This window comes from Rhinolophus hipposideros, assembly GCF_964194185.1.
Source record: "Rhinolophus hipposideros genome assembly, chromosome: 3".
NCBI lineage: Eukaryota > Metazoa > Chordata > Mammalia > Chiroptera > Rhinolophidae > Rhinolophus > Rhinolophus hipposideros.
Window position 1 is genome coordinate 69,337,911 of NC_138049.1, and position 23,761 is coordinate 69,361,671.

Sequence of the window (23,761 nt, forward strand, 5' to 3'; positions counted from 1 at the left end):
AAACTGCACATAAGATTTCAGAGATGTTGCATATTTCCTGAAAGCCTGTTTATCAACCCTGTTCAAAACAATCATAATTTTGATCTTGAGGCTACTACTACATTGCAGTGGTACAGATAAAGTGCATTTCTTTTTTACAGGTCACAATTTGAGATTTTCAGTATTTTCAATATTTATGTGTTCTAAAGATATAAAGTTTATAGTTGCTGTTGATAGACCATATACCTCAAAAAATTTCTTAAGTAGAATGAAGGAAAAATAGAGGATCTTAAAAGGCCTTGCCAAACTTACTTTAACAAGCAAGAAGGACGAATCAATTTTCCTAGGCAGGAAAGGGACGATTTTTTAAAACGTCACCTGATAGTGCATGACAGTGCAGAGGATAGATTAGAGATGGGTCGGGTAACTAAGACTCAGGAATCATCTGTAAAGTTCAGCGTTCTCAGATCACTTCCTGAGTTTGTACAATGCGTTTCTCCAATCTCAGTCCTTGAGAATCCTCTCCACTGACTGAGTCCCACTTTGGGCACCATCATGGGGATTCTGGCTGAGCCAAATCAATAATGGTCATGTGTATATCTGGTGGTAAATGGGATCAGGGATAGAGCAGAAACAAGGCTGAGGGAAAACAGGAACACATAGTCAAGAGGGTAGACTGAGAGTGGACCAGAGGCCCCAGAAAATGAGATAAAGAGAAAAGATTATGATTGGCCAGGCTAAAAATGTGGGAAGAGACTGCACTGGTCCTATCCAAAAGGTCATACTACAAAGAATCAGGTAAGCAAGAAATAAAAGCTTCTACAAGTTTTTTCTTTCTTTCCTTCCTTCCTTCCTTTCTTCCTTCTTTCCTTCCTTCCTTCCTTCCTTCCTTCCTTCCTTCCTTCCTTCCTTCCTTCCTTCCTTCCTACCTTTCTTTCCTTCTTTCCTTCTTTCCTTCCTTCCTTCCTTCCTCCCTCCCTCCCTCCCTTTCTTTCTTTAAAAAGGGGAACGACCAATTAATGCTACAATTATATTTTGATGTATATTTCAGTGCTATGAAATGCTCTGAAGCTATAGCATAAGAAAAGCTTACCTAAGCTCTAGCTTAAATATCTTATATCCTTATCCTACAAATACTCAGTAAAGAAGCCACTTTCTTTTTGACTTTTCCTGAATCTAAGCACAAACACCATGTCCATGCATATTTCCTGAGGTTACCCCTTACAAGTGGAAGAGCTAGTACAACAAATACTCTCTGCATTTCTATTTAGGTGGGAATCTTCCCCCATCCCACCCTCCTCTTCCTGTCTCCTCTGGTCAACTTTTATGCCTTTTGCCTCAGATTCCTACTTCATATCTATGATTTAATATTAGGATATAAGTTATAATAGGAAGCTTTCTTTTACTTAAAATTTGGACTTGATATTTCAAATTACCTTGTGATAGTTCAAATTGTGCAAAAGATACATGCACAAAAGCAAATTTCTTGCAATTTGCTCTGGCCATTTGAAAGTAGTCACGTGCATCATCGGGCTCTTGAATACTGTAATAAAGATTTCAGAGTCAAATTTTAAGAAAAGGACACAGCTAAACTAAGCTTGATAATTCCTCATCTATTTTCCAAAAAACATGAAGTATTGTTTTTTTCTATATATAAAATTAAATACTAATAAGTTATTTTTAAAAACCTTTTTAGGCTGAGTCAGGAATAGGAAGCTTGTGGAAATATGTATAATAAAGAAAATTAACATTATTTCCTTGAAAATTATAAGCAAAAGGATTTGCGCAAAAAATATTTACTTTCTTACAAGTAATCTTGACATGTTCTCAGTTTACCTTTTTGTAACATAGTACATATTGTGATTTAGTTAGTTAAATGGAGTTAAAATGCTAATACTTACGCTTTTAATTCGGCAAATCTCACTTGAATTCGAGCAAAACTCTCATTTTGGCCATATTTATCTGGAGGAAGGGCTTCAATTGCCTGACTATAACGACCAATCAATTTATTTAAAAGAGCATCATTTAGGGGGACACTGTTTTTCTCTAGCTTGACCAAGAAATTCAACCAGTCCTCTGGGTTGTTCGCCATCATTATAATTTGGTTAACAGTTCCCGAATTATCTGAATAAAAGAAACAAATATGCCATAATAAAGAGAAGACATGAAAACAAACACCAAATTGTATTTTTCCTATAAATTAGTTATACTCTCAATGTACATAAGCCCCTTAAAATACTTCTTAAAAACATTAACAACTTGTGTAAATGTAAGCAACTCCTTTACTGCATATATAACATTTATGAGGGTAAATTTTACCCAAAAAGCTATATATTTTGAAGGAAAAAGATGGAAATAAATGCTTTTTATTAATATTAAACTTAATATTAAAATTAAATATTAAAATAATTAATATTAAACATATTAAATACATTTAATAAAACATATATAGTCTTAAGAAAATTTTATGCTGTAATAGTATAATTCTACTTTAGTATTCTAACTATTCAAAGGAAACTCCCATCACCACCTGTACCAAATTCCTTAGAAAATTCATTAATAACTTATTCATTAGAAACTTATAATCCCAGTCCTATCATAACCTTTTTTTATCCAACATTATCTCCATATAACTCAAACCTATAAACCAACCAAACAAAACCAGTTTACAAAAGGTAAGCAACTGATATGGTCATTTTCTTTTCCAAGTTACCCAAGTTTCCCTGTAATTTTCACATTGTGATTTTTTACTTTCTTTAGTGTTAAATGTTTTTAAAAAAACAACTTGAATTAATGTAGGTCTCCTATATACGGTATTTTAGTCATTACTAAACATTATTAAAGTCTTCCTTCTCAGAGAAACTATCACTCCTTCCATTGGTTTCAGCTACCTTTGGTAAGGACTAAATCCTTACTTTTGTAACAAAATTACTGTTTCTACTTTCTACTAAAACATAGCACATTCATAATTTTGCTTTTCTATTTTACATTTAATCTGGTCTGATCTTAACTTCATTTTCCAGTGTTACCTTCCATTCCTTTCCTAACAAATTAATCTGCAGTGTCTAAAAAAGTCTTTACAGATCTATTCCTCGTGACTCTGAGTACCCTTTCTCCCTCTACTCAACACTTAAAGCATTGTCTTTATTGTGCTAGTATTCCTTTGTTGTCAAATACATTATAATGTAGCACAGTGGATTCTTAAATGCTTCTCATTTAGAAACCATGATTTTAAGCATCTTTGAATTTTTCTCAATATTTAATTTAATATAATTAGACATAATTAATCCATCTAATATAATAATCCTAATTATCAATATATCTTAGGTATTTGCAGCTTTAAGTGAGCTAAGGATTTCAAATAAGGATCCATCTACTTTAGTGTACAAGCTTTTTTAAGCGTTAAGTACACATAACAAAGTATGGTGGAACACAGAATGTGCTTAAACAGAAAATAGTTTGTGGGATGTTTTAAGTGAATATGATCTGCCATTATGACTAGATTACAGGTTCTTCCATTTATTTTCAATTCCTCATCCATTTAATGCTTATACAGATATGACAAACTTATCCAAAGGTCATCTTTCAAATAACCATAACAATCTGAAATATAGTAAAGATTTAGGCTTCTGAGCTAATAGTTTTCATAAAGGTTAGGTATTAAAATTTGAGCATTTTCACTCATTCATCATTCAATAAATATTTAAGTGCCTACCATATGCCAGGTACCATTATCAGCTGTGTAGATATAACAAAACAGGTAAAAACTGCTCTCATGGAGCTCAACTTTTAGCAGAGGACACAGAGAAAAACACATGAGTAAATCAGATATAAGGTAATTAGTACCATGGAGAAAAACAGTACAGGAAAGGAAGCTAGGAGGTACACTCTCACCCCAGCAAGTTGCTATTGTTAAATAGGTGAGTGAGGGAAGCGCTCTCTGAGATAACATTTGAACAAAGACCTTAAGGAGGTAAGAATGGGCAGATATCTGGGGGAGCCATGTTCACAGCAGAGGACAAGAGAAAAGACATTAGGGTAGGAGGTGGTCTGGCATAAAGAGGAGGTAGCAGAGAAATCTCTGTGGTTGGCACAGAGGGAGCCAGAACAGGAAAAAATGGCCAAGAGACTAATAGGAACACTCTCCAAATAAAAAACGAAATGTTTGACTTTGAATTTATATATAATTTTACGATTGGTGAGGATTTCTCAGTTTGCTGCAAGAAAGGAATGGAAAAAAATGGCATATCTATTGATGGCAGGCATATTAGCAGAAATAACAGCTGACAATAATGGAAGAGTTAAGAAAACTACCTCTGAGTACACTGTAATAAATGTTTCCTTTTTCAGAAAGCAGAAAATTGTGGGAATATTTCCATACAAAAGTGTGTACAGTACTCTAATTTTACCTTAGAGAGCACTCAAAAAAAAAAAAAAAAAAAGCAACTCACCGGTGGTATCAGCAGAGATCTTATTCAAGCTTAGCTCATCAGTAAGGTCTTCATTTTTAAATTTGTTTTTAAAATCTCTCACTTTGTTGATTATGGAATCAATTGTCAATTCTCTGCCACCCAAATCCTCGGCCTCCATTTCTAAGAAAAAATAACTGAACTGGTCATAATTCTTATTTTTACTAGCATTAAAGAAAAAAACAACTTGCAACCAGCCTTTTAGCATCCAGAAGACTAAAGAATTAGTTATATGAACACATCTTAACGCAAATATTATTAAGGTAGTGTTTGTGAAGCTATGTGCACAAAAACAACTGCACGTATTTGAAAATTGTCCAGCAAACTTTCCAATAGGCTGAGTATGTGTTTCCTTCCCACTACAACTTCCATGAAGCCATTGTATGACACAGACATTGCTGTCCGCCCTTAAAGCTTTCCATTTTTCTTCTACACACTGAACACCTCCCATTCACTCTTTTTCATTTATTTTCTCTGGGTCATCTGCAAATTCTGCCATTTAAAAAAAAAACAATGTGATGGAATGTTTGTTTGGATTCTGTGAGTGACATTTAGACATAAAGAATCCTTTTGGTAATGTGAATAGCCGTTCCTTTATTCACCTGCTTTATGTGAGGAAACCTGCACAACGCAAAGGCTTTCGTATCGGAATATATACACCAGCGCAGCCCTTTATGGATAAGAGGGATCGCAGCAGGCTTGTGCTTGCGCATATCTGGCAGAAGGAATGATTTGCTAACTTAATCCCTCTAACACCAAGACTACTGTATTCATATAATTCCAAGCACTGGCTCATCTGCATCGTGGTAATGCTTGGTCAACAAAGAGTCTGCAGTCTTCTTGGCAATCTCATTTCTGTAATTCTCAAACATCAACCCGGTAACCCAGTGTCGCTGGTATCAATGCCGCCACTGACCTTGACTTCAACAATGAAAAGGGGCGATAAAGTGGGCATCTAGATATCAACTCCTCAAGTCGGGTTCGAAAGGTAACTGTCAGAACACAGCCACCATCTCCTCCCTCTGTTCTCAAACACCAGACAACAGAACAAGTGTCTTTAGGGAGACGATCTCGGGTCCCCAAACTCTCCCCAGGTGCCCCGCCAGACCCTCTTCCCAGCGAGGTCTACACCCACCGCTTGCTTCCTGGATCCTCCACAAAATCTCAGGCTACACCCGGTGGGCTGGCGGAGGCGGCGAGAGCTCCCCTCCCCCTGCAGCTCGTTCAGCCGCGCCCTACGTCGTCTACCCGGCTCTGAGCCGCTCCCGCCTCGCCCCCACCACTTACCGTCCCGCGAGCTGCCGCCGTTCCCCGTGCGCTTGACAGGCCGAACTCACCGCCAGAAAGCCGAGGTGGGAAGAAAAAATGGAATCCGAACCCTTCTGCACAAACACGTTTGAATTTCCCCGCCGCTACTGTCGCGGCCTCCTATTGGTCGGTGCTGGCCAAGGGGAAGCGTCTGCTGTGATTGGTTGGTGTGCGTCAGCCCCGCCCCTCCCTCTGCGACCAGCAAGTCCCGCCCAGGAAGGGTCAGCTCCCGATCTGCACCTGCGCAGCGCTGCAGTCCGGGTTCGCTGCCTCTCCGCTGGCACTCCCCCGGCGCCGGGAGCCGGCTTTCCTGCACTTTCCAGTTTAACCAGACCAAGTGTTTTTCGGGGAGGGAGCCATTCCTGGGCAGAGTCACCCGTTGAGAGGAGAACAGGGGCGGAAACGCTGCTCCCAGCATCTGGACCTGAAAGGTGCCCTGTGCGCTGGTCCTTCCCGCCGACCAGCACCCCACGCCTGCGTCTTCCACGCTCCTCACTGCCGAGCATAAGGAGGATGTGGCAAGAACTGCTGGTTCACAGAGCTACCTTCAGCCCTGCCACCAGCTCAAAAATCTCAGTGCTTCGTCTTGAGCTCCCATTTGTGCTCTCATTCTACCCTTGAGTGCTTCCATGGTCCTTGCCTTGGTCAGAATTCTGCGCAGAACTCCGATGCCCATCACGATTGACACGTCTGAACTCGGCTTATCAGCGCCCCGCCCTCCGAGCTTGTCCCAAGTAAGGGCTCAAGTGTCCTCTGGGAAAGGTCACCTCTCGAGTAAACCACTCGGGTGCGGGGCTCTGATAAGTGGCTTTGTGATCCAGGACAACAAGATGTCTGTTTTATCAGCATCCTGACATGCTCTATGGTAGGACAGGTTTTCTTTTGTGTATGTGTAGGAAATGAACTGCAGCTGCCACTGATTTAACACAAAGCTGTTCTCAGAGCCCTCGCGTTCCCAGCTTTGGCTAGCATGAAAGCCCTTTGTCACTTAGTGCACCTGTCCGTACCTGCTGGCTATGTATTTTTGCTTCAGTAGAGCAAAATGATTTGCTACACGGTATATCGTGGTTGGCTAATCACCGCCTTGGCACACTTGGCATCTAACACGGGCTTTAGTCCGAAGGGATTTTCCATCTCACCAATTCTTGTTGATCTCCTAGGGGCCTGATCTCAAAACTCATTTTTCTGAAAATATTGCTGCTGATAACCTCACCCTAACACTTGTTTTTGTACATTCACTCCTTTGGTGATCTGTTTCAGTCATACATGTTTAAGTACCAACTATATGTTAATGACTCCCACATTTATGTCTCCAGCTGAGTTCTTTCTCCTGAACTCCAGACTCATATACCCATTACCTACTTAACATCTCCACTTAAACGTCTCAAATGCATCTTACACTCAAAATGTTCAAAACTTGAGTGCCTGATTTTTCCCTCTTCCTCTCAAACCTGCTTCTTACAAAATCTCTGCAAAGGAAACTTTCATTTTTCTATTTTTAAGCCAAAAACTTTGGTGTCATTCCTGACTAATCATAAATAGTGTCTAATCATAAATAGATCTAATAGGTCTAATCTAATCATAAATAGTGTCAGATCTAATAAGCTATTCCTGGAATTCTGGCACCTCCACTGCTACCACCCTATTCTCTGGGACCTTCATCACTCACCTGGATTATTGCGGTAGCTTTCTGGCTGGTCTTCTTTGCTTCTGACCTTGCCTCACCTCAATTTATTCTCCAGTATAGCAGAGTAATCTTAAATCAGATCGTGTCACTTCTTTGCTCAAAACCCATCAGAGCTCTTGATCTCAGGATAAAAGTCCAAAGTTCTTACAATGGTCTAGAGCTGCAATGTTCAATATGGTAGCCATTAGTCATATATGGCTATTGAACACTTGAACTATGGCTAGTGCAACCAAGGAATTGAATTTTTAAATTAACCTTAATTAAAGTTAATTAAAAATTAAAAATGAATACTAAGTACAATTATTGGAAGACGTTTAAGTATATTTGGAACAATCCAGGTATGTGAATCTACTTTTTCAAATGTAAATTTTATAAATGCAGATTAAGTACTTCCTATGAAAATGTCTGAGTTTGACATATACTGTAATTATAAATATGTACCACACTGGATTTTGAAGACTTAGTATGAAAAAATAATGTAAAATAATGTTATTGGTAATTTTTTAAATATTGATTATAATTTGAAATTATATTTGTGACATATTGTGTTAAACAAAATATATTATTGAAATTAATATAGCCTGTCACAGACCAGAGGAGACTAAGAAGACATGACAACTAAATACAATGTGGTACTGCATCCTGGAACAGAGAGAAGACATTAATGGAAAAACTGATGAAATCCAAATAATAAATAGCTGAGGTTTAGTTAACAGTAATGTACCAGTGTTGGTTTCTAAATTTGAACAAATGTACAAAGTAATGTAAGATCTTAACAGTAGGGAAACTGAATGAAGGGTATACTCCAACTGTACTATCTTTGAAACTTTTCTGTAAATAAAAAATTACTCCAAAATAAAAAAAAAATAGATTAAAATTTAATTTTACCTGTTGCTTTTTACTTTTTTAATTTGGGTATTGAAAATTACATATGTGGCTTCCGCTGTATGTCCATAGGACCGCAATGGTCTATGAAATCCTGTAGTTTTATCTATCTGACCTGTTTATTGTATTTATTTATTTAACTCTCCTCCGCCTACCCTATTAAAATGTAAACTCCATAAGTGCAGGAATTTGTTTACTATGTTCATTAAAATATCCTTAGTGTTTAGAATGGTGTCTGCTACATTGTAGGCATTCAGTCAATGTTAGCTAAATACTAACCTTTATGACAATTAGAGTATTTCAGAATCCTATTTCCAAGAAATATATAAAACATATTTGTATACTTCTTGAGGAGGAAGCTTTAACCATTTATACTTCTTGTAAATGCTCAAGAAATCTTTGTACTGTGTCTTACACACACTCAGCAACTATTTATTGACAGAGAATATCATTACAAGCTGTCTAGAAACAGTAGATACAATATTTGGATAAGTATTATATTGATTGTATACATGTGAGACATGTAACAATATACCATATTGGGATGAATAGTTTCACTGTAGTATTTAGTTCTCTACTTGTAGGGTGTCCATAGCTCTCCTACTTGACGCAGAATCAATGCCTATGATTCTTCTATCCAAATAGATTTTGATCCTTAGCTGTTGCTCATCGAGGCCATTGCAATAATAGACCAATGAGGAGCCACCAACAAAGAGAATAAGGAAGTGAAGTTGTTCTACTCAATATTACTACAATTACTCATTTGATTTAAAACCAGCTTCATCTTACAGTGAATAAACGTGTTTATTTTCAGAGGCAAGCCTTCCATAAAACAATACAATTCACTAAAGAACTTTGATTTTATGTTGAGATGGGAAAGTTTCACTTTTTTTGTTTGTTACATAAATAAAAGCATGAACCATGTAACTTTGGCTTAATCATCATTTTTTTTTTTTTGCTAATCTGATGATTTTCTGTCAACACAGTTGCCTTTATAATTCAATTATTGAAGTCATTGTTATGAGTTCACTAAGTCCCAAACTTTAGTTTCAGAAACTTTTCCCCATACTTGGATTTACTTTGTGCATGTGCAGAGGTTAAATTTCTAATTAATAATAAATGTAGTTCTCACGGCATGTAATAAGTTATGCACTGCTTTCTGGTGATTTATTCAAGGATAATATGTTATTAGTGTACCTAATTTTGGTGCATATAGGAATGGTGTGAACCTATAAGAATGGTGAGAGCCTGAATGAATAATGTCAGGAAAGCTACATAGCACAGAATGGACCAAGCCTTACCCAAAAGAAAAAAAAAATGCCAAGGACAGACAACAAAGCACTTCATAGATTATGAAGAAAAACAGCAATAACAGGTTAGATTATGTTCTGAACAAGAAAAGCAGCAGTGATAGTTTGGGACCACTACTTGGACATCAGATATTGTTTAGTTATTCAAGCAACCGATTATATTAACAAATGACAAAAGACAAGTAGAATTCCTATTTTTTCTCCAACATGGAGAATAGTATTCAAACTGGCAATCTTAAAAATGAATATGTTGAAACTCTTGTCATGTGAGACTATATAGAAAAGGCGTTTAAATTTCAAATTATCTGACGCGAATTATTTTTTTTTTATTTTAGCCATGTTTTCAATCTCTGCTATCAGACGGAAACTCACATAGCTGTGTAATATACTTGAGAAACTAAACAGAATATTTAAAAAATTGACTTTATAGTCCCAGAAACATTGTTGGCAGTCTCTGAAAGTCATGATAAACAGGAACAGGGATAGAAAATCAGAAATGGAGAAATGTTTCTTTTTAGAAATGTAGCACTTGGAAGTTGTAGGTCTTTATAATGTGAACTTTTAGCCCAATTCTGGAGTAGCTTATAGAATTGATTGGAAGCAGAGATCTCTAGATACCAGCGTGATTCATTAAGAACAACCCATATAGAATATACTAAATTCTCATTTTGATTTTTTTCTAAAATTAGGGAAGGCCAGAAATATAGAATAGCTTAACTCTGGCAAAGAAAGTGATAAAGACTCTCTTATTGTTTTTCTGAAAAAGAGAGGAGCATGTAAGCTCTGCGCTGTTAATGTGGGATGATTCTGCAACTCTATAGACCATAATTCTCAAAGAACATTGCTTAGGAATTTGAGGAGAACATGAGGTTGACCCCTAGTGGAAGGCCTCAGAACTCTGTTCTTGGTCTTGTTTTAAACTATGTATTTTATCTGTGTGACAAACATATACAAATAATGATTATTAATTTTGCACATACTAATTAAAGCAAGACAAATATGTTAGAAGAGAATAAAGACAAAGTTAACAACATGGAATGTATAGGGATAAATGTGACACCACACATTACGGTTTACCAAAAAAAAAAAATTCTCAAACATATAATTAGAGTCCAACCAACTGGAGAAATATGGTCCAGATTTATATTCTGGAAACAACAACAAAAGCTGCACAAAATAAGCATAAAATAAGCACAAAACAAGCATTTTCAAGCATTAGACATCTGGCATGAGAGCGCAGTGATCCCTGAAAGCAGAGAAACAAACAAATGGACCCTGAGATTGTCCCTAGATTATTTCCTGGAGAGAATTTCCAAGCTGCAGTGTGGGAAGGGGGAACCCAAACATTGCCTGGCATTCTCCATAAGTTAAGGAGATATAGCTTGAAGTCTGGGATGGCCAAGACAGGAAAGTTCACTGGGCAGAGTACCAGCAGCACAGAGAGAACTCTGGGAATCTACATAGAAGCCCCTTGAGATTGCAGCTGAATAACGATGAGTACATGTGTTTGAGGAAACTACTCCAAGGCCAGAGGAAAACAATAGCTGAAAGAATCAGAGGGAATAATCCATAGAGCCCATAAAGGGCAAGGAAGAGTTCATGTTCCTCAATAGAGCATCAGGCAAAGGACACATGAGGTTACCTCAGTACTGGGGCAAAATTAGCCCTAGACTAAAAGCTGTACTACTCTAGCCTTTAAAAGATCACATAATTTAACTGCATCCCAGGAAAAAGCTCAAGAATGTTGATAGAAATACAAGAAAATTCAACCAGGTCAAATTCACAATGTCTGGCATTGAATTGAAAGCATTAAAAGGTATTCTAAGCTGTAAAAGGTAACTACAAAAAGGACACAAAAACAGTTATTATTTCTGTATTCCATATGTTCCAGAAGTGAGAGGAAAATGCAAACATGCCAAGGAGAAATATAGAATATATGAGAAGACCCAAAACAAACATCCAGAGATAAAAAATACAATGTCTGCAATAAAAAATACATTGGATAAGATTAACAGTAGATTAGACATTGGAGGACAAAAGATAAACAAACTTAAAAACATACCAATAAAAACTATGCAAAATGAAACACAAAGTAAAAAGATACACAAAAAGTAAACAAAACATCTATAAGCGTTAGGACAACTTAAAGTGGACTAACATAGACATAATTGGAGTTTTCAAAGGAAAGGAGGGAAAACTGAAGAATGTATTTGAAGAAACAAACAGCCAAAATTTGTCTATATATGACAAAAACTATAAATCAACAGATTGAAGAAATACAACAAATCCCAACACGAGAAATTTTATAAAAATTGCACCCAGCTGCATAATCAAATTGCTCAATACTGTGATAGAGAAACATCTTAAAAAGCACCCAGAGAAAAAAAGACACATTACATAAAAAGGAACTATCACAAGGATGACAGCAGAAACAATATCAGCCTGGAGACAGTGGAACACTATCTGTAAAAGACTGAAAAAAAAAATTATCAACCTAGAATTATATACGCTGTAAAAGTATCTTTCATTATGAAGGAAAAATAAGGATGGTTTCAGACACAAAAAAGCCAAAAGAATTCATTACCAGTAGCCTTACACTATAAGAAATATTACAGGAAGTCCTTCGGGGAGAAATATTCTGAATCTACATAAAAGAGTAAAGAACACTGAAAATGGTAAATATATGAGTACATAATAAAGACATTTTCCTCATTTAAAAGGTCTCTTTAAAATATTAAATGACTAAAGTAAAAACAATGACAGTGTATTGTCAGATTTATAACATATACAGAAGTAAAATATATGACAATAATAGCACTAAGACCAGGAAGTGGGAATTGGAAGTATATTGTTTAAGGTTTTTCTACTATGTGTAAAGTGGTATGTTACTTGTGATAAGTTAAAAACTCATTCTATAAACCCCTACTGTCCATTATTGTACTGTATTTCCCTGAAAATAAGACCAGGTCTTATATTAATTTTGCTCCAAAAAATGCAGTAAGGTTTATGTTCAGGGGATGTCATCCTGAAAAAACATGCTAGGGCTTATTTTCTGGTTAGGTCTCATTTTCGGGGAAACACGGTAGCCACTAGCCATAAATAGATCTCGAGCAATTGAAATGTTACTAGTCCAAAATGAGATATGCTATATGTGTAAAATACACATCAGATTTCAAAGACATAGTGTGAAAAATAATATAAAATTTATCATTAATATTTTAATACTACTACAGGTTAAAATAATAGTAATTTAGGTATATCGGATTAAATAAAAATTGTATCAAAATTAATTGTACCGTCTCCTTTTAATGTCTTTCTAATGTAGCTAGTAGAAAAATTATAAATCACATACGTGGCTCACATTTTATATCTATTGGATAGTGTTCTAGCAACTGTAAAGCAACCACTAAAAAGCAACAACAAAACAAAAACAAAAAAGCAAATAAATAAAAAGTTATAGCTAATCGTTGAAGAAAAGGGGAAAATTAAAGTATTCAATTTATCAAACTGAAGCAGAAAATCATGAACGAGATAAAAAGAACAGATAAAGAAAATAGAAAATTATAGATTAAAACTCAACTGTATCAATAATCACATTAATTGTACATAGAGATTTTCACATTGAATAAAAAGCAAGTCCCAACTATCTGCTGCCTACAACACACCCACTTTAAATATGAAGACACAAATAAAGTAAAAGTATGAAAGTAAAAGAATGGAAAACGATATACCATGTTTACATTACTAAATAAGAACCAACAATACCTAACTTGGCAGAGGCCTGTGAAAACAGATTTAAGAGTTTTTGATCATCTAAGTAAATGATCCTTGATCTCTGATCTAGAATGTTTTTTGAATGTGTCCTCAGATAAGGATCCAGAATGGATACTTAGCAGAAGTAAGTGCATCTACTGGAAATTTAGATCAAATGCTTTAAAAATGTTCCAGAGTCACAGACAGCTGTGAAAATAGGCACCTGTTTCTTCTAATGATCAAGAGTAGTTTTTGACACATTGCAAAGCAATGGATTGAATACAAAATCTATTAAAGTAGGCTTAGATGGTTCAGAGTCGCTAACAACTAAAATGTCTCTGCCAAACCTTCACAATAGAGAAATGGGATTTAATTGGAATAATTTGCCACATTATTGGAATAAGTACTCTGATTACCAGCATCACCATTATTCACCATGACCTCAGGTCATAGATCTGGAGAGGAGAAGAGAAAGTAAAACAAGAAAGAGAAAAGGAAAATAAACATGTAAAATGCCCTCCTATGGTGTACTCTGTCAAGGAAAGAGCTAAGATGATAGCCCTTCTTGGTATTGCAAAGTGATCAAAATTTCAAATGAACCAAAGGAACATGGAAAAAAGAGCTGTCTTCAGGGTACAGATGTGTATTAGCTCGGGTTTCCATGCAAAATACTACAGACTGGGTGGCTTAAACAACAAACATTTATTTTCTCACAGTTCTAGAGGCTGAAAGTTGAAGATCAGCGTGCCAACAGAGTTTGGTATCTGGTGAGAGGAATAAACCCTTGCCTCCTAGATGTGTGGTTAGAGTGGCAGCCATGATGATCACTGAATGGGTCATTCTTCCTTTTTCAGCTGAATAGCTCTGTTTTCTTGTCCTGTAGAATCCTGGAATTTTGACAGCCTTTCTTCATTCTGTCCTGTTTTCTCTTTTCTCTGTCTTAGCTGACAGTGTTGCTGCTAGTATTATCTGATTCTTAGTCCTAGCCACAACTGAGATGGCTGATTACATCTGTAATCTTCTATTTGAAGTAACTGTCCAACCACAGGCTTGGTGTTCTCTTCAGAACAAGCTTTCTCATTTTTTGTTGTAAGAATAGACTAAGAACTTTCCAAACCTTCAAGAGGTCATCTATATTGCTGAACAATTCCTGCAATTTATCTCTCTCCTCTTGCATTGTACTATAAGTAACAAGGAGAGACAAGGCAGCACCTTCACCTTCAACAGTTGCTTAGAAATCTCCTCTGATAAATATCTAAGATCATCCCTTGCAAGTTCTACTAAAACACTAGAATATAATTCAGCCAAGTTCCTTGTCATTTTATAACAAAGATCATGTTTCCCTCAGTTTCCATAATATGGTCCCCATTTTTGTCTGAAACCTCACCCAAATCACCATTAACATCTATATTTCTACCAATAGTCCCATCAGGGCAATCTACACTTTTTCTTTTAGCATGCACCCCAAAACTCTTCTAGCTTTGACCCATCACCCACTTCCACATTTTTAAATATCTGTTACATCAGCATCCCACTGCACAGGACTAAAATCTGCATTAATCTGGTAGGGCTGCCATAGCAAAACACCTTGGACAGTTGGCTTAAACAACAGAAACTTATTTTCCCATGGTTCTGGGGCCTGGAAGCCTAAGATCAAGGTGGCAGAAATGTTGGTTTCTATTCAGCTTGCAGATGACACCTTCTCAGTATGTCCTGAAATGGCCTTCCCTTTGTGTGCAGGTGGGGAAAGTAAGAGAGAGATATGTGGTACCTTCTCCTCTTATAAGCACACATGACATTGGGGGTTAGGATTTCAACAGATGAATTTTAGGGGGACTCAAACATTCCATCCATAACAACTGTATATATATACATACATACATATATATACATATATAATATACATGTGTAATATACAGTGACTAATATATAATGACTATTATAGTTATATATTAGTATATATAGTGACTAATATAGTTATAACAATATATAAAACTATGTAAACACATTTAATGGTGCGTGAATAAATGAAAGCAAAAAAATCAAATGAGTAATCTCACTGGGAAGAACCAAATATTTTGAAAATGTTTGAGGATATTTTGAAGATGGAGTGGTATTCCTTAGTTTAGCCTGTGTGTGATTCACTCTTCTCTGCCTGCTAAAGCAACCTTCCATTTCTTTGAAAATTTTACATTCCTCAACTATTTCTGAGTCCCTTGAGTTTTGCACATGTGTTCATGTATAAGAACATGCAACTACTACATAGCATTGTAATCGTCTTCCTTACTCTGCTTAAACTACTCCTCTCAGGATCCTATCAGGTCTGCAGTTTAACTCTGCCATTCCCCCCATTTTATTAGTGTGACTGAGACACTGTTAAATCATAGGTTGGATGTGTGTGTTTGCTAAATTCCTTATCACAGCACTGTTCTAATGTGAAAGGTAGGTCAATAGAAGTTTGACCTCCATGAACCTCCTGGGAGAGGCAGTTGCTAGATAGCTGGTCTTGGTATGGAAAGCCTCCAGCAGAGAGGAGGAAACCAAAGCCACCTCAATGTCTTAGAAAGTGTCCTATCTTATGTCCCCCAGAGTAGACAGGACTTGAGATATTTGAGTCAATGTGGAAACATCATACTTTAGTGTGAAGAGTAAGCTTTGTGGTAGGTCACTGAGTCATGCCACTTGACATTTATTTTAAGGACCAGCTCTAAAAAATTTAAGTTTCTTGAGCATTGGGGGAGAGTGCTCTTAGAAAATAGAAGTGTAATTTATCAGATCATGACAGTTACCTGCTTATAACATTCATAGCCTTCCTAGTAACTTAGATGGGAAACAATGCTCATTACCAAAGTCTCTAATGCATGCATGATTTGGCCCTTTCTAATTCTCCAAGCCCTTCTCATTACACTCTTTCTCCTCTCTCTCTCGCACTAAGCTTTAGCTCACTGGTCTCCTCTCAGTTCCTTGGACACACTGAAATATTTCCTGCCTAAGAGCCCCACCTTTTACTGTTGCTCATGTGCAATCTTCAGTGTTTGGTTCTTTTCCATCTTTTAGGGCTCCATCAAATATTACCTCTTCACTGAGGCCTTTCAATTGTTCTTCATCACGTCATCAGGCTTATTCCGTTCATAGTACTTATCACTATCCGTAGTTATCCTGTTCATTTATTTATCAATGTGTTTATTACCTATCTCCTCCTACCAGGTAAGCACTTTGATATTAAATTCCTTCTTGCATACTTGTCCATCATTATGCTAAAAATATTGAATGGTATCTAGCATATTGTAGGTATAAATTAATGAAAATTATTGAATAAACAAATGAATGAATTTGTTTGTTTTGATCACCAGGCTATGAGGTCTACAAGAACTAGATCAAAATGTATTTTGATCACTACTGTATCCCCCCACAAGGAGGATGTACATAATGATTACATGTTGAACAAAAAATGCTAGAAAAGTAATAAGTCAAGGGGCACCACTAAAAACCTGAGACTAAACCACTTTGACCAGATAGTATAGTTATCCATGGGAGACAGATTTCAAGACCCCAGTGGATGCCTGAAACCATGGATAGTATCTATACAATGTTTTTTCCCTAAATATACAATGTTTTTCCTATACATACATATCTATGATAAAGTTTAATTTATAAATTAGGCACAGTAAGAGATTAACAGCAACTAATAATATAATACAATTATAACAATATACTATAATAAAAGTTATGTGAATGTTGTCTCTCTCAAAATACCTTATTGTACTGTACTCATCCTTCTTCTTCATGTAATAATTTGGGTTGATAAAATGCCTACATGATGAGACAAAGTGAGGTGATGACGTAGGCATTGTTTGGCTACATAATGTTTGGCTACCACTATTGACCTGATGATAAATTAGAAGAAGGATCGTTCGCTTGGGGTAATCCTGGGTCATGGAGCCAAGCCGATGTCAGTGGTTGAATGTCAGGAGCAGATGGTGTCAATGGTTGAACTTATCAATGGTCAATAATTGGGGAAATTTAATATTTTCGGATGTTGGTTGACTGCGGGTAACTGAAACCACGGAAAGTGAAACAGCAGATGGGGGAGGTGTGGCTACTGTAGTGAACTATAGCAGCATCTTCCATCTGTGGGTACATGAGTCTTCATCTCATTCTGAAGACACCATGAAAATGCCAGTGGTAGGTAGGTTTTCCCAGGACCTCGCCAGCCTGTAAATACATCGGGCTCATCTGAAGATTTCTAAAATTTCAGGACTTATTTCCCCTATCTGCAGAATGCTGGTCCTCAGCCTCAGAGTCGTTCCTTTTGGCATTTCTTGAAAGTTGCAGAGGGTTTCTTACTTGTAACCAGAAACAAATCTAGCCTCACTGAACACCACATATCTCTTCCAAGGATCACCACTGCTCTCTCAGATCCTGTTCCTCCAAGCATGTCATTCTTCCACAAACCCTGTTGCTAATCCACTGAGCACAAAGGATTTTACAACACAGCATGTGGTTCTTAAAATTTCACAGTAATTAACTTGGTGATGTGTAGCAAATTGGGTTTACCTCTCTTTCTTTCATAACTTTCAATCTGAGAAGTCAAAAACATGCATTATGTGCATGAAGTCTGACAATTAAGTTCTCAAACTCATCCTAGAAATAGTGCGACATGCCTCATTGCTGAATATCACTATGGTCACCTTCAAAGTACTCCCTATGGGAAGCTATGCACCGAAGCCAGTGCCTAGTTTACCCTTCAAAGCAATTTTGGAACTCTTTTTCTGGAATGGCCATCAGAGCTGTAGTCATATTACCCTTGATGTCTGAAGGTCATCAAAATGTCTTCCTTTCAATAGTTCCTTTATCTTTGGGTAAAGGAAGAAGTCATTAGGGGCCAGATCAGGTGAGTAGGGAGGGTGTTCCAATACAGTTATTTGTTTACTGGCTGAAAACTCCCTCACAAACAGTGCCGTGTGAGCTGGTGCATTGTCGTGATGCAAGAGCTATTTTGGGACCATTTTTTCACACACCTTTCTCATGCCAAGATTTTCAGTTAAGATTTTCCTGTTTCTCTATTGATGTTTACTTGGTCTGCTATGCTTCTCACAGTCAGCCAACGATTTTGACGCATGATTCGACAAATTTTTGCAATGTTTTCATCTGCTCATTATTGGCCACCCTGATCTCTCATCATCAGTGACATATTCTCTCCTCTCAGGAAAACATTTAATCCACTTGTATACTGACATTTTCTTCATGGCATTATCCCATAAACTTGGACTAACATGTCCCTGATTTCACTTCCACTGTTGTCAAGTTTAACAGGAAATTTATTGTTTGTTCATTGCTCTAATTCAAGCTCAGACATTCTCACGATGGCACACAAAAACATGCAACAGCAATAATGAACGCCACTCAGCAAGACACCGCCACACGTTGACAGGAACACAGCTGTGAGACACTGATATACCAAGGTTATGAAACCTTACCAAGCTGTTTGTACAGTGCTGCCAATGTAAGTGCACAGTGGTAAGTTTGCAAACTTAATTGGTAGACCTCATATGTACCTTAATGTTTTATGGAGTCCAGTCAATGCTCTTTTAGTTTTTGTGTATTGCCCACACTTAACTTAGGACTCAGACATGAATGTACGAGATTGGGCTGGGAACAAAGCTATATTAAGAATCTCTTTTCTCTTCTGATAACTAAGGGTTTGTTACTGGGAAGCTGATTGCACCTCCCTCCTTCCACCCTTAGAGTGAGTTCTCTCCAAGAAGACTCTATAGCCCCCTTTCAGTTTGACTTCCGTCAGAGTATCTCATAATTTACCCCAAGTACCTAGAAGCTCCAGCAGGAGACAAAAGTCAAGCTCTTTCACAAAAGTTTCTTCAGGCTCCGGGGAAATACTCTGGCTTCACAAACCCGAGACAAGCTTGTACCAGCCTGAACCTGTGGGAAGTGCAGCCCAGGTTCAAACTGAGGCTTTGCTATCCTGATGCACAAGAAAATCTTCAAATGAACTCCGTAGTGACAAACCTTCAAATTACACAAAGCCATCCCACACCTTTGGCAATAAAGGAAGGCAGCCAGCTGCAACAGAGTCCATGAGGTGGCAGCAAAAGCAATTCAAGGTCACCAAAGAGAACACAAATGCCAATCACCACACAACACATTCTGCCAAGAGCAAGGAGGAATGTGGGTTTTCAGTAATTCTGCTGAAATTCTGCCATGATACTCCTGAAACTGGGGACATAGGTTATGTGTTAATATAGAGGTATATAGACTGGAAGGATACAAAGAGCATTAAAATAGTTGCTATATTTGGATGACGGAATTGTGGTGCTTTTTCTAAATAAAGTTTAGTTTTTATACTTCCTTACTCTATTTTCACAATTAAAAGAAAAGGGAAAAAAAGTGAAGGTTGCTGTTCTGAGTATCTGTGAGCCTAACTATTCTAAGATCATCAGCACAGCAACAACCTCTTATTCAAACCAAGAATTAATGATTACTTCTAATTCCTTGTTCAGTTTGGGACTGTATGGGTTAAAACCCATAACATAGGAAGAACAGAATCTCAGTTCACAAATTCAAAAGTACAAAAAAATCATCATTTTTGTTTATAATCTATAAATCACTTGAAATCCAACTCTATGTCCCATTCTTATAAGCTGGTGGAACATTCAGTAATAATTGGGGCTCCACCTACCCAAGGCTATACCTTGTGTTTTTTGTGTGACTAAGATGTTGGAGGGCCCCTGATTTCAAGACTTTGCTCAGTAATCACACTGATTACTGCTGAAGTGCCAAGGTATTTCCAGGCGACCTCTTGCTTTGGTCCACGTTCAGGGTCCTGGGATCATTAGCAAGGCTGATAGTATCTGTGCTGAAAGGGAAGCTTTCTCAATGCCCCGAGAGAAATAAGCTCCTCTAGGGGTCTTGTCACCTCCTGTGTCTGAGGTAAGGAAATACTAAGGCCACCTGTTTGGAATGAATAATTCCAAAATAGCTATCAACATTAATTTGTAGAATAATTTCTGCAGATTAAATATAAGACACGGAATGGTTTAGAGTCTCTATCTATCTATGTATAGATCTATCTATCTATTTAATCTTACCTAAAATTATCTTTTAATTGTGTCTCCCTTGAGGGGCCTGAATTAACTTGTTATCTAAATACATAAAATAGCTCAAGACCTTTCTTCAGTTAGTTAAGAAAAAAAATTTAATACGTTGTTTTATTCTAATAATTTGGATCCTGAAATTTTCTTCTTACATTATTACATGTGCATCTCTTAGTGACATGTCCCAATACTTTCATATTGTTATTTACTTCAAAGCTTCTTAAGGATTTCATTCATTCAGAGCACGCAGATGCAACAAGGTGCTCATCTGGGGATAAAGTCACCCACCCACACACAGCCTGTTGCACAACCACATATACACACAGGTCTGATTAGAGTTCTGCTTGCGCCACGGATGTCCAGGATATTGACTGCGGCACCTGTCAGAGGCTCACCCCCTGCTTTATCTGATAGGACAAGGTTGCACAGGGTGTGTCCAGCAGATGGACTAGTCTTGTCAGAATGGAACCCACAAATGCCCCAGGGGCGAAGAAGGGAGCTACAAGGTCCCTTTCTTCTAAAAGCAGTCAACAGGAGAAATGCTAAGAGGCTCCTTTCCCATTGACTCTATAGATGAGTGCAGGAAGGAGAGACAAATAGAACAAAAGCAGACATTGGTAAAATGGCAATGTTTGTTTTGACGGCATAGGTATAGGTGTCTTATAAATAATAAGTTATCTGATTTTTAAAAATGGAAGGAGAGAGAAAGAGAAATAAGAATTCAAGGAGGGAAATGCAGCACGCAATTTAGTGAGTAAAACCGATTAGGTTAAAAAAGTTTCTTTGGAGTGGTACGTTAATAAAGTTTCAATACTAAATAATCAGTGATTTAGACTTCTGAATTGTAGTCACTTGGGAAAGAAATATATCTTACTATATAATCATATCAAATAAACCTTTATCAACATGTAATGATAATACTAATAATAGCAATCAGTCCTAACTTCCCGAAGGAATATCAAGGGTAAAACCAAAAATGCTAATGTTTTATTTTTGTAAGTAACTTTATAGTTTTTAAAGTTCTTTCACTTAAATGGTCTCATTTGATCCTCATATCAGGTTATGAGACAGGCAGCACAATTTTTTTCAGCATTTTGCAGACAGGAAACTGAAGATTAGAATAAGTGACTTGCCCCAGGTTACATGTCTGGGAAATAGCAAAACTGGGACTAGAACAATGGACTTTTCTTCCCAGTCTATTTTTATTTGTGATGGAATGATCATTCATAGCTCTCTAGTTTCTGTCACTGAAAATAGCTATTAATTTCCAGAGTTGAGTGAAGCTTGTCCACGGATAGGTATAATTTGCGATACTTACCCATATTGGATTGATGCATTTTGTGTTTGTTCTTTTTCATGTGCTGTTAAAATAATATGTGAATCAATTTAAGAAACAACTCAGTTCACAACTTTCCTTTGGGTTCTCCACGAGCCTTAGTCCTCAATCACAATTTAATTGGCAGATGGCTGAGTGCACCATTTGAAAATGATCACTTGTACCTACTCCACCCTTTGACCCAGTTTCTACCAAAAGTTAGCACTACAGCTATTACATTGCATATATTGCAGAAGCTTTGAGTTTGCTTAAACCTGTCTCAGCAATTTTCAACCAGGCTATTTAACTCACTCTGGAAAGGGCAGAAGTAGGAAGTCATACATGCAAGGACATGGCCAGATTCATTGTCTCCCCATCCATTTCCTAGAATCACCTCTTTCCATACGGGGCCAGGAGTCAACGTGCTAATGGATTAGGCTGGAGACTCTATTGGGTCACACAGACCTTGAGAGAGGCATATAAATGTTGTCAGCTCTGAAGGATCCCCAGAAGCCATGAAAGCTCCACATGTGACTCTGTTCCACAGAAAATACACTGCTTCACTTAGAACTTTCTGGTTACCCTCAGACCACTTTATGATCAGAAAGGTCCACTACTAACATTTGTGAGCTCCAGGGCAAGAGTATAAATAAAAGTCCACATACCACATGTCTAAATATTTAAAGGTTATAGCTCAGGCTAACAAGATGCAAAATGGAATATTTTCTTTCCTCCTACTGCAACAACAGTATGTCCATAATAACAAAATTGAAGTACGTGCTTAACGCTATGACTCTTTGTTACTGAGAGTTGGCAAAATATAAAAGATATTTGGATTTAATTATTACTCTACATTATAGGCATTTTTGTTGATGGGCCACTGACGTTTGAATGAATAATAACAAAAGTGTATAATTTATTAGTTATTTATAAATTGATTCATTCCATGAATTTTTCTTTCTTTCACTAGAGAAAGATCACTTATTATATTGCTCTAATTAAGACTTTTACATAATTTGTGCTCTACTGACAGTAGAGATCCAAATAACTAATAATTAATAGTAACTATTCAGAATACAAAATTTGAAAATATTTCATCAAAAATTAAGATAAATATAAAACTTAAAATTATTTTACATATACTTTTACAAGTTATTTCCTTCTAAAATATTCAAAATGATATATTAAAATTAAGTTAAAATACAAATTCTAATTAATGCATTTGAAAAATTTTAATCCAAATTAGTTAAAGTTGAATTTTTAAATTCATTTTAAAAACATTATTAAATCTTATTAGACATTTTCAGAAAAATAAAACTTCACAAGTCTATCACTAAATTGTGCTATATAAAGAATAAGTATCATACTTTATATATATTTTGTCTAGATCAGCACTGTCCAATAGAAATATAGTGCAAGCCACATACATAATTTTTAATTCTTTTACATTAAAAATTTTTCTAAATTAAAATATTACAAGTAAACATTTTAAAAATTGTTAAGATAGTTTTAATATATTTTATTTAATCTAACATATTAAATATTATTCCAACAAGTAATCAATATAACAATACTTAATGAGGTCTTTTACGTTCTTTTTTTTCATACTAAGTCTTCAAAATTTGGTGTGTAGATACACTTACAGCCCTTCTCATTTGGAGTATCTACATTTCATGTGCCCACTAGCTAAGTGGCTAAGGCCACCATACTGGACAGTGAGTATGCCTTGGTTGCCATGTAAACTATTACAAATGCTACATTAATTGTTGAGGGCCTTCAGAATCACAAATTGAAATACAAAGAGAAGCAAGAAAGTGGATGCTCCATACTACTGGGAATGACATTACGAGGAAGAACTTGGTGTGTTAATTATTTTATCTTCTTCTACCTAAGGACTTCTACCACTCTAATCCTGTGAATCAGTATCCATCTCCAACGTAGGC

General features: G+C 36.6%; 2 protein-coding genes across 3 annotated transcripts in view; both read right to left on the reverse strand.

Annotated features, from left to right (window-relative positions):
- Positions 1 to 6,379, reverse strand: part of TTK (TTK protein kinase) — a 35,555-nt gene extending 29,176 nt beyond the window's left edge. Inside the window, exons 1-4 of one of the 2 annotated variants that reach the window (XM_081038305.1) lie at positions 5,736 to 6,379; positions 4,431 to 4,571; positions 1,881 to 2,103; positions 1,416 to 1,522 (exon numbers count right to left, since the gene is read on the reverse strand). In XM_081038305.1, the coding sequence (XP_080894431.1) occupies positions 1,416 to 1,522; positions 1,881 to 2,103; positions 4,431 to 4,569 (469 nt within the window). In that variant the 5' untranslated portion in view covers positions 4,570 to 4,571; positions 5,736 to 6,379. Of the gene's footprint in view, positions 1 to 1,415; positions 1,523 to 1,880; positions 2,104 to 4,430; positions 4,710 to 5,735 lie in introns of those variants that run through there. The other variant, XM_081038304.1, reaches the window with a different exon arrangement.
- A 1,046-nt stretch (positions 6,380 to 7,425) lies between these two features.
- The window catches only part of LOC308492878 (uncharacterized protein), a gene marked incomplete at its 5' end in the record, with an annotated part of 32,082 nt that continues 15,746 nt past the window's right edge, over positions 7,426 to 23,761 (reverse strand). Inside the window, one exon of the mRNA XM_081038339.1 lies at positions 7,426 to 7,603. The remainder of the gene's footprint in view (positions 7,604 to 23,761) is intronic.